This window comes from Eulemur rufifrons, chromosome 8 (assembly GCF_041146395.1).
Source record: "Eulemur rufifrons isolate Redbay chromosome 8, OSU_ERuf_1, whole genome shotgun sequence".
NCBI classification, from domain to species: domain Eukaryota; kingdom Metazoa; phylum Chordata; class Mammalia; order Primates; family Lemuridae; genus Eulemur; species Eulemur rufifrons.
In genome coordinates, this window is record NC_090990.1 from 19,222,469 (window position 1) to 19,239,615 (window position 17,147).

The 17,147-nt window shown below is 50.3% G+C and overlaps 1 protein-coding gene across 3 annotated transcripts; it reads left to right on the top strand.

Annotated features, from left to right (window-relative positions):
- Nucleotides 1-139: 139 nt before the first annotated feature.
- RCC1 (regulator of chromosome condensation 1) lies at nucleotides 140-12,896 on the top strand. Of its 3 annotated transcripts, none has more exons than XM_069477549.1 (11): nucleotides 140-222; nucleotides 5,642-5,723; nucleotides 6,283-6,375; nucleotides 7,588-7,775; nucleotides 7,946-8,125; nucleotides 8,926-9,022; nucleotides 9,136-9,258; nucleotides 9,771-9,926; nucleotides 10,164-10,283; nucleotides 10,651-10,803; nucleotides 11,771-12,896. In XM_069477549.1, exons 2-11 carry the CDS (start codon nucleotides 5,651-5,653, stop codon nucleotides 11,944-11,946), a joined length of 1,359 nt encoding a protein of 452 aa, XP_069333650.1. In that variant the 5' UTR covers nucleotides 140-222; nucleotides 5,642-5,650; the 3' UTR covers nucleotides 11,947-12,896. The 3 variants fall into 3 exon arrangements, with proteins under 3 accessions (XP_069333650.1, XP_069333651.1, XP_069333652.1); XM_069477550.1 differs by having other exon boundaries at nucleotides 6,283-6,333; XM_069477551.1 differs by lacking the exon at nucleotides 6,283-6,375.
- The last annotated feature ends 4,251 nt before the right edge of the window (nucleotides 12,897-17,147 follow it).

A 17,147-nucleotide genomic window follows, 5' to 3' on the forward strand; every position in this document is an offset into this window, starting at 1 on the left:
ACAACCACTGTAGCCAGGACAGAGGAGAGAGCTTGGCCAAGAGCTCCCTAGCCAGGGAGCATGCCACTTGCACTTCCCTGGGTGGCCGCCAGGGGCCGCTGGGCTCTTTGTTTTCCTTTCTCGCCCGGGGTCGGGGCCGGAGGCCTGCAGAGCGCATGCTCTGGGGCAGTTCGTGGCCCGGCCGGCGAGCGCTGGAGTTCCTGGTGGCAGTCCTGCACGGAGGTAGGTCGCGCCTGTGACCCACGGAGGGTCTGGGCGGAAGGCGGCGCGCGGGGCGGCCACAGCCGGAGCACTGGCTGGTCCGCGGCGGGCCGAGGTCGTTGTCGGCTCTCGCCTGTGTCGCGCGGCGCCGGCCCCACGTGAAGCGGGCGGCAGGAAGGCGCGGTGCGGGCGCGCGAGCCCCTGGCCTCGCGGGGCGCCCGGGCTGCGGGCCCGGCCCCGCCTCGCCGGAGCTAGGGCAGCGCGGCCCCTCTGCCGCCGCGCCTCTTACGCCCGCCCCTCGGCGCCCGCGCAGGCGGGAGATTCAAACGGCCCGAGCGCGGCGGGCGGGGTGCGCGCGGCCCGGTGACCTCGCCGGCCCTGGCGCGCAGACCTGTGGGGCTCGCGGGCTGGGTCGGGCTGGGGCTGTGTTTCCGCAGAGGGGAAGGTGGTTTTGTCCGGCATTCATTTGGAGGAAGCGGTTTGCAGAGCAGGGAGGGAACCCGGTGCGGGAGAGGGTCTGCTTTGGGGGCTCGAGGGTGAGTGGCGAGGGTCCTCTGCAGGGAAAGAAACCTCAGCGTCAACAGGCACCCAGATGACGACTTTTGACCAGTAGGTGCGGTGTGCCGTGAACTCCGCATCAGCTCAGTCTACCAACAAATTATTTGCTGGCCGTCTATTCCGTGCCGCTCTTGCAGGACTGGGGTACAGTGGTGAGGAGGGCGGGCCCCATGTGGCCTTAATGGCGCTCCGAGACTCCTTGGGGAGACCTCGTGTGGCCCACTGTTATGGTCCAGTGTGATCACCAAAGTATGCACTTGGAGTCTGGGGCGATGCTGCTGGCAAGTCATTCATTCACCAGATATTAATTGAACTCTGACCACGTGTGACATGTGTGCCCTAGCAGAGGTTGAGTGTGTGGAGTGTTACGGGAACCCCCAGCCCTGCCCAGGAGGGTCAAGGATGGTTTTCCAGGTGAGGTGACTCTTGAATGGGGTTTTGAAGGAATAGTTATTCAGGCAGCCTGGGAGCGGTGGGGTTAAGGTGATCCAGGTAGAGGGCACAGCTCAAGCAAAGGCATGGAGGTATAGGTGAGTGTTGTGGTTAGGGATACCACAGGTTTTTTAGTGATTGGAGGAGGACAGTAACAAGATACAGCAGGGACTGATGTGCAAGGCCAAGGAACACTGGGTGGGGCTGGGGAGGGAAGGTTTCACCCAAGAGCAGCATCAGAGTGGAGCTTGAAGAGATGAATTGGGAGTTCACGCAGCTCGTGTTTTGAAGACATCCTAAGAGCAGGAATCCTGTTCTGTTCGTCTTTGCAAATTCTAGTCGGGTATCTTTGAGCGACCCACCCAATCCCTCTGAGATTAGTTTCCTCATCTGTAAAATGAAGGTAAGAAGCATGTGGCTAAGGTCTAACATCTGGTGGATGCCGTGGCCCCTTTATTGGAGGAAATGAATGCACAGGCCCAGGCACAGCTTGTACACAGGGGGACCTGGTGAGGAACTCCTGGTGTGAAATATACCAGCTCTGTGCCTGGCATAACAGCAGTTCAGCAAATGTTTGTTGATACATGTGCCTTCTCCTTTCCCTCCTGGGGACCTTCTACACAAAGACATTCTTCAGCCTCTGAGTCTGGTTGGCAAGTTCTGCCACGGGCTTGGGAGAGGGAGAGGACAGCTGCTGTGCCTGTCTCCCTTTGCAGAAATGAAGCTGTGTTGAGGTCACAGGGGGGCATAGCAGGAGCACCAAGCTCCTGGTGGACTGTCTAGTCTGGTGTGCCTGCCCCCGTCATTCAACAAGGAAGGAAACTGGTGCGGTGAGGCAGGTCTGACCCTGCTGGGGTGTGGTCAGGAAACCTGGGATTTCATCCCACCTCTGTGTGGCCTGGGGCACCTTCGCTGAGCCTCTTCTCATTTGTAAATCTGGGGTAATCACACCACCGGAGGAGGGCAGGTATGAGCATTTTAGGAGAGGCTGGCACACCGAGGGTGCCTGTTAGTGGAAGTTGACACAGTATCTGACTTTTATTTGTGACTGTGTCTCACTCTTCTCCCAGATTGTAAGCTCCTTGAACATGGAAGCCGTGTTGAGAGCTCAGGGGCACTCAAAGACAAAAGAGGACTCCTTATTCCCGGCCCAGATACTCAAGACTGGACAAGGGACACACCCAGGGCAGTTAGGGAGTCTGTAAAGGACCAAACTGTGCAGTAGAGGATAGGCAGGTCTCGGGCACAGGGCTCCACCTTTTAGAAGGTGGCCTCCTCGACCTCCGCTGCCCAGTGCTGGGGCTAGAAGAGGTGAAGAATCTGGGGCAAAAGAGAACTTGTGTCTGTGGGACTGAGCCAGTGCTCTCTCCACTGCGGCAGGGAGTTGTATCCGGTGTCCTTCCCCACGTTTTTCAGTGGATCTGTCACCATGTAGCCGTCCCTCAGGGCCTCGCTGCCTCAGTGTTTCCTCTCTGGTCTCACCGTCCTCTCTCAGCTGGCTTCTGTTCTCTGCTCCTTGTACTTGGCTGAGCTCATGGGGATCCTGGGGGGGCCTGCTCAGGCTGCCTTAGCCCCTGCCTGGATCATGGTCTGCCTTTACCTGACCTGTTCTTTTTTTTTTTTTTTTTAAATCAATTCGATATACCTGGGTTCTTTTTCTGGCTCTCCTTTACTTGCTGTGTGAACTTAGGCAAATAAAGTTACCTCTCTGAGCCTCAGTTTTCTTAACCGCGAAGTAGGAGTGATAGCGCCCCCTTCTTTAGCTTGTCAAGAGAAGTAAAAGGTTTTCGCATATGGAGGACACAGTGAGTGGCCAGTGCCCCCAAGGAGGCTCATATTTTAGGAAGTAGAGTGGTATGGTTGTTAGGCATGTAGATTAAAGTCATGATCCAAAAGCCTGTCCCAGTTTTTCTGGGAGACAATGATTAGTTTAGGATGGGAGGAGGGTTCATAGAAGGTTTACCAGAGGAGGTGACTTTGAGACGGGGAGTAGAAGCTTTTCCGGTGGGATAAGGGATGGGAAGGGCTAGCCGGGCATGGTGGCACAAGCCTCCCAGCTACCCGGGAGTCTGAGGCAGTAGGATCGCTTAAGCCCAGGAGTTTGAGGTTGCTGTGAGCTAGGCTGACGCCACGGCACTCACTCTAGCCCGGGCAACAGAGCGAGACTCTGTCTCAGGAAAAAAAAAAAAAAAAGGGATGGGAAGAGCGTTCGAGGTAAAGAGATCCAAAGGGTGTGGAGAGGACAGTTAGCAGTCCATCCTGGTGTGACTGACAAGGAGACTGGAAAGAGAAGGGAGGGTGGGTCAGATGAGGAATGAGCCCAGACGTTCTGTCAGTACCAGACCCTGGAGGCCTCTGGTACCAGTCTGAGAAATGTGGGCTTTATCAGCTAGGCAGAAGGAACCACAAAGGAGTCTGAGCAGGCAAGCACCTTATTTCTAGTTTGAGGTTTGGAAAGATCGTGAATGACTTATAGAATGAGATGGGGCGGGAAGCAGGAAGACCAGAGAAAAGATGCTGTCTTTCCTCTCCTTTAGGACAGGAAGTAGGCAGAAGCAATTTCTTATAACACTCAAGGGCACCAGCTCTGGAGTCTGACCAACTTGGTTCAGTCAGATCTTGGCTTCCTCTTCCAGTCTTGAGCAAGATACTTCACCTCAGTTTTCTCATCTGTAGAGTGGGAGCGTTGTGGCCAGCTTGCAGTGAGATGCCCCAGGACATTAGCCAACAGGTGGCTAAGGGGATGTTTATTCGGTCAGCTTCAGTGCACAATGACAGACTTTTTTGTTAGTGCTCATGGTGCCAGCCACCTCACACAGCTCTTATTGTCTGATGACATTCCAGGCTCTGCTTACAGGTCATTCCAGCATCAGCGCCAAACGTGCTGACATAATTCTGTTTCCTGGCTTTTCACTTGACTTCTTGTTTTGAGTGCTTTTCCACGCTGCTACCTTCCCTCCTGGGCCCAGCTAACTACTGCAGATCCTTGTGATGAGCTGATGGGATATTTGCTTTGGAGCACAGCATCTACCTAAAACAAGAGGATATCTGTTATAGCCCATGCCCCTAACCCATCTAACTTTGCCCATCTGACATCCCTTCTCGGATGGCTCCCAATGAAAACACCTGGTAAAATGAGGCTCCAGGCCTCTCCTGTCCTGTTGGTTCTACAGTGTTCTCCATCTCACTAAATGGAAGTCTACCATCCGCCTATTATTTAAGCCCAAGCCTGGGCATCTTTGTGTTTGGCCAAGCTCATAGGGGGATCCTGGGCAGGTCAGCCAAGGATCCCCCAGATTTTTTAGGATGAACAAGTTATTCCTGATTTCCTCCCCACCCCTCACTCTCCACGTCTAATCCACCAGCAAATCTAGTCTGTCTCCTAAGTTGATCTATTTCATATACTTTTCTCTGTTGCCTCAGAGCAAATCAAGTCACTACCATCTCATTTGGTTGCCTGCAATAACCTCCTAAAAAGTCTGCCTGTTTCCACTCTTAGTGACCCTTCCAGTCCTTTCCATTTTCTTTACAGTAGCCAGGACAATCTTTTTAAAATGCAAATCTTGGCAGTGCTCCGTGGCTTACACCTGTCATCCCAGCGCTTTGGGAGGCAGAAGAGGAAGGATCGCTTGAGCCCAGGAGCTGAGGCTGCAGTGAGCTATGATGACACCACTGCACTCCAGCCCAGGCAATAGAGTGAGACCTATCTCAAAAAAATAACTAAATTAAATGGAAATCTCACGAAGACATTCTTCTGCCTAAAACTTGTCAGTATTTTCCCTACAAGGCTTGGGTGATCCAGCCCCTGCCTGCTTTGTCCCATTTGACTGACAAACTAAAGAATTTGAAAACACATGTTAATGCTCCTTGTTATACATCTTAGATATTAATAATATAGGAAAATATAAAGAAAAAAGCAAAAATTGTCCATAATCCCATTTTCTAGAGGTTACTATTGTTAATATTACATATATTTTCTTCCACTCATTTTTCTACACATTTTCATGAGTGTAATGCTTTTTTTTGTTTGTTTGTTTGTTTTTTTTTCAGAAATGAGATGATGGGCTGTTTTTCAATCTGCTTGTTTAACTTGGCAATGGTGACCGATAAATTCATCTCTGAAAGCATCACTTCTAATGGCTTCATACTGTTCTATCATGAATATACCATGTATTATTATCTAGCTAGTGCACTACTGGGACTAGTTAGATGTCTAGCAACATGGGTTGCTCTGTTTTTCTTGTTTTTTATAATGTTATGAAGAATACAGTAGAGAATATTAGGGGAACTTAATCTGTGGGTGCATGCATTATTCTGTTCTTGGCATAAATTTTGGGAAGTTGGATTGCTGGCCGTTCCTCTGCTTTTTTTAAAGTTTTTTTTGATAAATATTGCCAATTAGGAAAATGTTTGCCATTTCTGACATGTAGTATTTGACTGGGTTTTTCAGGACACAAAGATGCCACCCAAGCGCATAGCTAAGAAAAGGTCACCCCCAGAAGATGCCATCCCCAAAAGCAAGAAGGTGAAGGGTAAGTTGGCCTTCTCCTCTTTCTGGGTGGGTGCCGGCAGCCTCTTGGAGCCCTGAGAATCTGGGACTGGGATCCTTCCTCCCTGACACTTGAAGCTGAGGGGCTTGGATGACCAGGGATGCCACCTAGCTGAAGGGTTTCCTATAGCTCATTGAACCCCACCCTTGGAGAATCAGAAAGGGGCAGAGACTCGTCTAAAAGGCAATACTGGCAAAAAACTAGGTCCTAGGGCAGTAATGCATTATGGTTAGGACCACTGACTTCCAGAAGTGGGTTCAAGTCCTGGCTCTGCCACTTTCTAGCTGTGTAACCATGGTTGAGTCACTTAACCTCCCTAAATATGGATTATCCACTTCATAAAATGGAGGAGACAGCAGTACCAACCTCTGGGGGCTGTCATGAGGATTAAATGGGATAATGGCCTGGCAGCATTTGAGAGAGGTGGCTGTGGCTTCCTGTTTCCTGGAATCCTGGAGGAGGACAGGGAGGAGAGAAGAGCCAATCCAGTCTGGGAGGAGGGAGCGTGGACTCAAGCTCAGACAGTGTCTGTCTTTTGCAGGCGCGAGGGCTGCTACCTCTCGCCGCGTTCCCGGCGCCCGCTCCTGCCAAGGTGCCTGCGGGCCGAGCCCTCCTGACCAGAAAACTCGAACAGGTGGCTCCCTGCCCAGCGCACCCTCTGCGCAGCCGCAGCGGCCCTGGCAGCTGTGGCCACACCCCCGGGGGGAGGGGTAGGACACCATTGGCCCATTGCGGCCCACTGGTTGGTGCCTACGTGTCTGCAGGTGGCTCTGTCCGCTCTCCTGCCTTTTTCTCTTCAGCTGCTGGTCTGCCGCAGGATAGGGGTGGAAGGGGATGGTTTTCCTCTGTGAATAGGTCCGGGAGTTGAAAATGACAGCCTGGGGGTAGAGAGAGGCTAGGATGGAGGTTGAGGACTGTGCTCTGACCCAGATGGTCTCCCTTGGTTTCAGGGCAGACTCAGCTAATTAGCTTTATGACCCTGGGAAGGTTACTGAACTGGAAGGCTCTGTTCCCTTCCGTATAAAACGGGATCCAAATAATGAAAGTAAGTCCGTAGCATAATTTGAGGGACCACAAAGCAATTTAGAAGTAGGAGAGTAAGCAGTCAGTAAAGGGTAGACATTCTTACCTGACTGCTGGCACCATAGCTCCTTACTAATAGCTTACAGCTAATTAGGAAAACCGTCTTGTGTCCTCACTGTCCTCTTACCCTCCCACCAAGATTCATTTCACGGTATTGAATGTTTCCTTGTTTCCATTTCCTCCCTCTCACATTAATGTGTTCAGGTTCTTTTTTTTTTTCTTTTTTTTTTGAGACAGAGTCTCACTCTGTTGCCTGGGCTAGCCCGCGTGGCGTCAGCCTAGCTCACAGCAACCTCAAACTCCTGGGCTCAAGCAATCCTTCTGCCTCAGCTGCCCAAGTTGCTGGGACCACAGGCATGCGCCACCATGCCCGGCTAATTTTTTCGATATATTTTTAGTTGTCCAGATAATTTCTTTCTATTTTTAGTAGAGATGAGGTCTCACTCTTGCTCAGGCTGGTCTTGAACTCCTGACCTTGAGCAGTCCTCCCGCCTGGGCCTCCCAGAGTGCTAGGATTACAGGTGTGAGCCACCACGCCCAGCCATGTGTTCAGTTTTTAATCTTCACAAAAACCCTAGGAGATGGGAACTTTTGTTATCGCCATTTCACAGATGAGGAAACTTAGGCTTGGAAGAGGTCACACTAGTGGTCTGTGGCAGAGCAGGGGCTTGAACCCAGGTCTTTGTGATCCCAGAGCCCATGAATTGACCTCTCGTCTCTGCTGTCATCCTACACACTCAGGGCTGTCTTCTTCACCCCTCAGTCTCACACAGGTCCCATAGCACAGAACCAGGCTTGGTGCTGACACTGGGCCAGGGCGACGTGGGCCAGCTGGGGTTAGGTGAGAATGTGATGGAGAGGAAGAAGCCAGCCCTGGTGTCCATTCCGGAGGATGTTGTTCAGGCCGAGGCTGGGGGCATGCACACCGTGTGTCTAAGCAAAAATGGCCAGGTAGGTTGTGGGGATTGGCAAAGGGTTGGACAAGGCCTGGGGTCGGGGGGTTTGGGGCAGGACCTTTGAGCCACACATGAGATGGAGCTGGCTGGCCAAGCAGGGAGTGGCCTAAACAAGAATGAGCTGAGAGGCCAGATCTTGCACTAATGGGGGCATCCTGGGCACAGGTCTACTCCTTCGGCTGCAATGATGAGGGAGCCCTGGGAAGGGACACGTCAGTGGAGGGCTCGGAGATGGTCCCCGGGAAAGTGGAACTGCAAGAGAAGGTGGTACAGGTGTCAGCAGGAGACAGTCACACAGCGGCCCTTACCGAGGACGGCCGTGTCTTCCTCTGGGGCTCCTTCCGGGTAAGGCTGGGTCTGGAAGACTGCATGGGGGCCCAAAGATAATCCACCTCCATGCCTCCACTGTACTTACTGTTCGGGAGATGAAAGCCCACAGGTAGAGCCGAGGCCCGACCCAGGTCACTGGCTGCTTCCTTGACTCTGACGTTATGAAGTGTATTTCCTGGGCAAGGAATAGGTCAAGGCTGCTCCTGGGTTGAGGCTGATCCAGGAACCCTGCTGTCCTCACCCATGTCCCTGCCTTCAGTGTCCCCCTCACCTTCCCAGCTCCCTTCCACCCTTCCCAGAAGGTTAGGAAGGCAGAGATTATTGCACCTCAGAGATCTCAGTTTCCAAGGCAGGGAAGTATAGTTTAAAAAACAGATTAAACATTAAAATTGTTTTGAAACTTTGGCATTTAATTTATTTTGAAATGTCAAAAATAAAGAAATCTGATGGGGTGTTTCCTCATCTTGGCTATTTTTTTTAATTTTTATGGAGAATTTCAAACTTATATAAAAGCAATCAGAATAATATATTGAACTCTCACCTACTTGGCACACAGCTTCAACAGTTATCAGCGTGTGGCCAGACTTGTTTATTTCCACTCCGACCCACTACCCCACTCCTTGGTTATTGTAATGCAAATCCTAGGATTTCATTCATAAATGTTTCAGAATGTAGCCTGGCTCCTGTGTGCCTCTCCATACCCATCTAGTGCCACTGCCCTTCACTAGACAGCTCTGTGGCTTCCTGCAAGCCTGGATTTGACTGGTAGGGAGCAGGCAGAACTAGCCGGTAAGTGCTCCGTCCCTCCCTTCTAGGACAATAATGGTGTAATCGGGCTGTTGGAACCCATGAAGAAGAGCATGGTGCCCGTACAGGTGCAGCTGGATGCTCCTGTGGTGAAGGTAGCCTCAGGTGAGTCTGGGGGTACTTGCTGTGGGCAGGAGACTGAGAACCCTGCTCTGAGGCCGGCCCAGCCTTGGGCTTTATAGACAAGCCCTGCATCCCTGCCTTGCTTTCACCCTCAGGAAATGACCACTTGGTGATGCTAACAGCTGACGGCGACCTCTACACCTTGGGCTGCGGGGAACAGGGCCAGCTTGGCCGCGTGCCTGAGTTATTTGCCAACCGTGGTGGCCGGCAGGGCCTTGGTAGGTGACTTTGGTACCTCCAGGAGGGAAAATTGGCAAGCCACACCCTGGCAAAGGCCAAAGGCAGGACGGATTCCCTGTGTTCCAGCTCACATCAGATGGACCTGCAGTGTTGGTTAAGAACTCAGACTTTGGAGACAGACGACCTTGGGTTTGAATCCTGGTTCTGCCACCTACTGGCTAGGGGACCCTGAACATAGTTTCTTCATCCCTAAACCTACCTGCCTCCAAACCTACTTTCTTAGGTTGTTGTGAGGTTAAATGGATTAATTAGAAGAATGTCTGGCACGTGGTAGTTTCCATGTAAATGTTACTTGTAATGGCTGTGGGACTCTGAGCAAGACACTTGTATTCTCTTGGCCTCGGTTTCCTTTTCTATACAATAGGGATAAGAGTCCCTGCTTAGCCTCCCTCCAAGGGCTTTTGTAATGAAAGGGAAACAGACTCAGGGGCAGAGAGAAGAGAGGCCATGTGTGTCTGTCACTAACCATGGCTTCCTCTTCTGCCTACAGAACGACTCCTGGTCCCTAAGTGTGTGATGCTGAAATCCAGGGGAAGCCGGGGCCATGTGAAATTCCAGGATGCCTTCTGCGGTGCCTATTTCACCTTCGCCATCTCCCGTGAGGGCCACGTATATGGCTTTGGCCTCTCCAACTACCATCAGCTTGGTAAGTGCCACGCTCGGCATCAGGCATGACTCAGCGATCTGGGTTCCAGTCCTGGGTCCACCAGTCATTCATTGTGCACCCTTTGAAGGGTCATCTAACCCCTCAGAGCCACAGTTTTGTCATCGGTAAAGGGAGAATATCCATCTCCTGATGCGGATGGCCTCACTATGAGGAGCTTGAGAAGGGCAGCTCCCAGAACACTGTCACCCCTGACAGCTCTGTTCTGCTTTCCCCCAGGAACTCAAGGCACAGAATCTTGTTTCATACCTCAGAACCTAACATCCTTCAAGAATTCCACCAAGTCCTGGGTGGGCTTCTCTGGTGGCCAGCACCATACAGTCTGCATGGATTCAGAAGGTAGGGCCTCCAGGTTCTTCTCTAGGTTGGGGGTGGTGTGTTCCCTGGGCCCAGGTCTAGTCAGATTCCTGAGACCCTGGTGCCTGGAACTTGGGCCTATTCCATGGGCTGTGCCAAACATGGGTCCATGAGGGTCACCCCCGTCCCCTCAGAGTCCTCGTGCTCTTCCAAGTGTGAGTTCAAAGGGACCCTATGTGGAGGTTCTCCTAGGCCTCCCCCAGAACTGGGAAGAGACACTGCAGACCTTCCTCTGACGGCCCCGGGAGTGGGGACAAGCTCCCTTGGATGTGGGGACTCACCTGGCCTACCGCCCATTTTGCCCAGAGCATGCCCTCTGCTACTGCTCATCTCTCTCCTCCTCCCACAGGAAAAGCGTACAGCCTAGGCCGGGCTGAGTACGGGCGGCTGGGCCTTGGGGAGGGTGCTGAGGAGAAGAGCATACCCACCCTCATCTCCAGGCTGCCCGCCGTCTCCTCAGTGGCTTGTGGGGCCTCAGTGGGGTACGCTGTGACGAAAGATGGTGAGTGAGGCTGCCCACGCTCGGTCTGGTGGGGGCCTGGGGGTCGCGATTCTTGCCAAACTCCCCAGCAGGCTGTAATGTCCACCCTCAGGTGGAGCTGAGATGCACAGAATGGTATTTGTGACAGCACTTTGTTCCTGATCCTCACAAGCTCTGGCTTTGATAAACATAAAACGAGTAAACAAAGTATTTTAATAAGTGATTTGTTCCGCAGAGGAGAAAAACAGCAAAGCGGGAGATATCACTGGGGCCCAGGGAGGCAGTGGGACCTGCAGCGAGGTTTGCAGGTTCCTAACCCAGGCTTCTCTGCACTGTCCATCGCGGCCACCCCTTTCTGTACCAGCTCGTGTGTGCCAGCTTTCCAGGGAGTTGCACTTAGAATCTTATCAGGAAAAACAAGGCTCAGTAGTCAGGGTCCTGGCAAGCACCCCAGAGGAGGGTGTGAACAAGTGGCTTCCAAAGCCTGAGTGGGTGAGGTGGGCAGCCGTGGAGATTCTTTAGAAGTCAGGGGCTGGCAGAGGTGGTTGATCTGAGATTATCTGGAAAGACTTCTTGAGGAAATGGGGCTTTCACTGTACCTCAAAGTTTCAGTCCTTTGTGAAAAGCAAAGGATGGTGCCGCAAGCACGAGATCTAGAGCAGTCTCAGAGGGGGCTGGTCCTGAGAACAGGGTGGTGTAGGGCTTGGGGGTAGCAACCAGTCATGGGGGGCCTTGAATGCCATGCCTAGGAGCAGGGAGAAGCCTTTGGCAATGTGTAAGGACTGTGGTCTCTGGTTTACAAAGTTCTTTTTTATCCATCATCTCCTTGGCGTCTCCCAACTTCCCTAAACTCTCTAAGAGGCTGGGACCTTGTGAGGCTGCTATTGGCCAAGGCCAGAATTCACCCCCATGTCCCAGGTTTCTCATGCTACAAAAAGATGGGGCCAGGTGTCCTGAAGATAGCTGTCCCCGTTTCTCTCCCTTGCAGGTCGTGTTTTCGCCTGGGGCATGGGCACCAACTACCAGCTGGGCACAGGGCAGGATGAAGACGCCTGGAGCCCTGTGGAGATGACGGGCAAACAGCTGGAGAACCGTGTTGTCTTATCTGTCTCCAGCGGGGGCCAGCACACAGTCTTACTAGTCAAGAACAAGGACCAGAGCTGATGAAGCCTCTGAGGGCCTGGCCCCCCACAGCCTCCCTCACAGAATAGGAAGATTCCAGCAGGCTCTCCCCAGCCCTGAACACTGTGTCATCTGCCTTTTTCCTATCAGCAGAACAGAATCCGTTTCCTCTTTTTCTTCCTCCTCTTTGGAATCATCCTCGGACCTGCAGGATGATGGGGGGGATGGATGGGAGGTCTCTCAGAAGGAATACTGCTCACCAGGGAGCTATGTGGTTTGACTTTTGCTCCCATTTCCCTACCTTCCATGGTCCTGGGTGGGCCTGGCTTTGCCTACCAGGAAACTAAAACTTCCTTGCTTGGGAGTTTGGTGCCCACACTCTGAGAAGTTGGGGCTCCATCAAGCTCCTTTCTAGTCATGTGCCCCTTTCCTGTCCCCAGCAATCCACTGGCAGACAAATGGTACAGTCATCAGACCGGCTGCCATGGACCCATGCCTGAGGGAATCTGGAGAAAAGGCAGGGCTGCACAGCCAGGGCAACCCCAAGCCAGATGTTTGGTTCTGATCAGGTGTCCATGGGACAAAACAGAATGATCCCCCATTTGACCAAGAAGGAAGCCAACTAGCTGTTCTCCCAGAAGCACAAAGCATACACCTGCCCCTCAGGCAGTGCCCGTGTCTGCCCATCCATTTGGCTTCACCTACAGCTAAGGGCCTGAAACCTCAAAGAGAAGCCACATGTGCCGGGCAGGGTAGGACAGGGCAGGGCAGGGTGTGGGGTGAGAGAGGATGGAGGGTTTTATAAGCAAATTTACAGCAATATTGAGCGGGAAGGATGGGGAAGAGGGTTGGAGAAGAGGCTGGTCCCAAGAAGGAAGCAGCACCTTGTACAGTGGCTGAGAAAATAGTTTTGATTTTTTTAAATTGTAAAATATTTTGGAGGGGAGAGTGAAATCTTTTAAAACTTTGAATAAATCTAGAGTTTTATAAAACAGGCCACTTGTTTTCTACATACTCCCTGCTTTTTCAAGGGAGCACTGCTATGTGCCGGGCACTGTTGGGAAGGGCAAAACCTGGTGTCAAGGGTACACCTTCAGTGATGTCAAGATGTCCTGAGGTGCTGGTGTATGCCCACCAGCTGCCAAGACAGCTATTCCAAGGGCTCTTCAAATCCATCAAGAAAGGAGAAAAGAGTTGATTGAGTTTCATTTGGGTATTTATGTTTTGGGAATCGCTGAGTTTTTTTTTAAATGCTGCATATTACAGGAGAAATAGGGTAGATCTTTTAATATCCTAACCTGTGGTCCCCAAACCCTGGGCTGCAGATGGTCTGCAGTCTGCTATGGACCAGGCTGCAGAGCTCTGCCACGCCCCCCTCCCTTCCCTGCCGTTCCCCCCGCTTGGAAAAATTGTCTTCCATGAAACTTAGGAAGGGGGGACACACAGCAGGAAGCAGGAGGTGAGCTGCATGGGAGCCAATGACGCTTCATCTGTATTTATAGCTGCTCCCATCGCTGGCCTCACCATCTGAGCTCTGCCCCTCCACACCCCCAGCGAAGGGCGGTGGTGGGGGGCAGCCCCATGGAAAAATTGTCTTTTATGAAACTGGTCCCTGGTGCCAAAAAGGTTGGGGACTGCTGTTCTAATCCCAAACCAAGATTTTTGAATACAGTACATCTCAAGAAATGCTTACTGAGCTGCTTATTTTCAGCACCTGATGTTTTTATTTAAATATGATTCATTGCACAATAACTTTTCAGACAACTTATGTATATTAGTGTAGATTTTCACAAGCATTTGAGCAACCAGATCATACAATGCTGATGTGTTCAGTATGGTGGTCACAAGCTACGTGTGGCTATTTACAATTAAATAAATCTTTTTTTTTTTTTATTTGAAATAAACTTTCTCAGTTGTACAAGTCACATTTCAAGTACTCAGTGGTCACATGCAGCTAGTGCTTATGGGGTGGGACCATGCAAATAACATTTCCATCATTGCAAAGGTAGAATGGGCAGTGCAGATACTGAGTCTGTATATGTGTAACAGGAAAGTTTAGCACCAGGAGGATGCTTGGATGTCAGTGACTCTTGGAGAAATGAACATGATGTAAAAAATTTTTAAATGTATTCTGTGTTTTTTTTTTCTTTGAACTTAGTTTTGATGCGGGCACAATATATTTTTTACTTTTTCTCTTTTATTTCAGAATATTAAGAGGGTGCAAACATTTTGGTTACATAAATTGCTTTTGTACAGTTTGAGTCAGTTTTAAGTGTGCCCATCACCCAGATAGTGTGCACTGTACCAGTTAGGTATGAATTTACTCATCCCCTCCTCCCCCTCCCACCTACCTGATTTTTGATGAGTTTTATTTCCATATGTAGGCACTATGTTTTAATATTTTCTTTGTGAAAAGCATTTCTATGTGCTACTCAAACCCTACCCTCCAAAAAGTCCATTTAGATTATATTTACTGGAGTTTAACCTTTTGGCAATATAGCAGGTTGGAAGTGCCCCATTCTTAGTAACAGCTCCTGTAATTGGGACTTAAAAATGGCCTAGGCATTGTGTTGAACACTTTACATGCAATAGCTTGTTTAATCCTCACATCAGCCCTGCAAAGTAGGAATTACTGTCCCTCAGGAAAAGTCCCTGAGTGTTGAAGTGACTTGTTAGAGGTCAAGAAGTCATGAGCGAGTGGCTCATGCCTGTAATCCTAGCATTCTGGGAGGCTGAGGCAGGAGGATTGCTTGAGCTCAGGGAATTACTCAAAGTTCTAACATGCCATTATATTTCTGCTTTTGATGCCTTTGTACTTAGAGTTCCCTCTGTCTGAAAAGCTCTTCACACACACCCCCTTCCAATTGGCCTAATTCCCACCTGTCCTTCAAGAATCTACTGACAGGCGGGGCAAGGTGGTTCACACCTATAATCCTAGCACTCTGGGAGGCCAAGGCAGGAGGGTTGCTTGAGGCCAGCAGTTCAAGACTAGCTTGAGCAAGAGCAAGACCCCATCTCTACTAAAAATAGAAAAATTAGCTGGGTGTTGTGCATGTGCCTGTTGTCTGAGGCAGGCAGGAGTTTGAGGTTGCGATGAGCTATAATGACACCACTGTACTCTAGACAGGATGACGGAAAGAAGCCACAAAGTATACAGACTAGGCTGGACTCTAAATCAGTCTCTACCTGCGCGCAGAACATGTTTCTCTTTCTCATTTTGCACCGAAGAATTAATATAAAGCACTCTCTAGATGCTTTAGGTATATTAGAACATTGCCATGTACATAGATGCTCTACAATTCTTTGCTGTTGTGATTATCTTAATTTTTTTTTTATTTCCTGTAGTTAATAATTGCCTTTTCATACACTTAGTTTTATTTGTATAAGTATCAGGAATTCAGTGCCTATATCTATACCAAGTTTAAATCTTTTGTATATTCCAACATACTAAGTACTTTCAATTTTATCTTTTCCTCCATTCTTCTCCAACCTGAATTGGTTACCCCTAAGCAAAAGTACTTATAGTACAACATATGGCTCAGCTATAAGTAATATTTACAGGGTCATAATGAGAATGTTCCATTGTGCTTTAACAAAAATTACAATTAGGAGATGGAGAGAGAAGTGTGTATAGGAGGACGGTCGGTAAAGTATCTGAAACTGCAAATGAAGAGAAAGTGGTGTAAGTATACTATTTAGAAATACACAGATTCTTGGAAAAAGATTTGGAAATAGTCGTCTCAAGGGGGAAGGGAGGAGGGGGCAGAGATAGATGCGGTAAGGGCCTGCTATCATTTGTCATAAATTGACAAGTATGTTTCCAGTGCCTACTATATCCCAGATGTCATTGTAGGAATTTGATTAGAAAACAAAGTGGACAAAGATTCCTGTCTCATGAAGCTTACAATCTAAATTAAACATTTAAAAATCTTCCACATGTATAATACATTTTAAAAATAATAAGCAAAGAGCACAGCATAGTGACGGGCAAATAGTACAGAACAGCTGCCAGTTAGAACTGCCAGGTTGGAGAACTTGCTGAAGGCCTGGCATGGGGCCAAGTGCAAGTGCTTTCCCATCTTCTCATTTTTTCCTCGCCACCCTGTGAGGCAAGCACTGTGGTTACCCACAGTTAGGCTCAGAGGTTAAATAACTTGTCAAAATAATTAGCAAGAGGTGGGGCTGGGATTATGCTGTATTTGTTTGAGTCTATAGCCAAGGCACCTAACCACTACACTATTGCAGTGACAGCATAAAGCTGGAAATTTGGCAACTCGGGATTGGACCCCAGGTTTTCAGACTGATGAGTTCTTGGCTTGGGAGCACAACATCCTAAATTTAGGATATTTAGACTGGTAAGGAAGGACTTCAGGGGCCCACTGAGCCCAGAGGGAGCCTCAGAAAGAGGCCCTCAAGCACTTGGGGTGAGCTTCACTGTCAGAGATACCAATCACCACGTGCAGAGTCTTCCCATTCTTAGCACACAAGTGAGGCTGAGGGCGGGACACTCCCAGACTAGGCGCACCTCAAAATCAAACTCAGGATTATCTAGCCATTCAAATTGTTTATGATGGCCTTCTATGGGCAGGTCACTGTTCTGGGACAGGTTAGCACTCCTCGTGGTTTGGAGTAGGGTAGTGAGATTCAAGCAAGTAGGGTGACAGGACTTGGGGATTGGTTGTTGAGATGGCAAGGTTACAGTTTAGAACTCCTTTTAACCCTCCTCTCCTCCCGCCCCGGGGTCACATATAGGAATAAGGGAAGAATTCCATTCCGGCTCCAACAAAAGTCTCGTGTTTTGTGAACTGAGAAATGCGGAGTGAGGGGATGGCTGGAACGGAGCAGTGGCTCGCCCACGGTCCCAGAGGTAGTGGAACCGGATTGTCCAGGCTCCCTAAGGGGGCCTTTCACTTTTTTTTTTTAAAGTGCTTATGTTTGCAATATTTTGCAAGCATATATTAATTTAGTAAGTTGGTGTATATATGTGTATATATTGGTATTGTTTCTTTTTTAAGTATATAAAATCACAAACCCGAGAGCGCCAGTACGCCAGCGGCCCACCGGCCCGCCCACCCCGGGACTCCGCCCGAGCCCCGCCCCCCGCGGCCGGAAGCCCAGCGCCCTGCCGGGTCGCCTCAAAAACCCGGAGCGGAACATCCGGGCCCAACCCTCGCCGCTGAGTTTCGGAGCGTGCGCAGGAGGCATCGGAGGCGCATGCTCCGTGGCGGGCCCCGCAGCGCGGA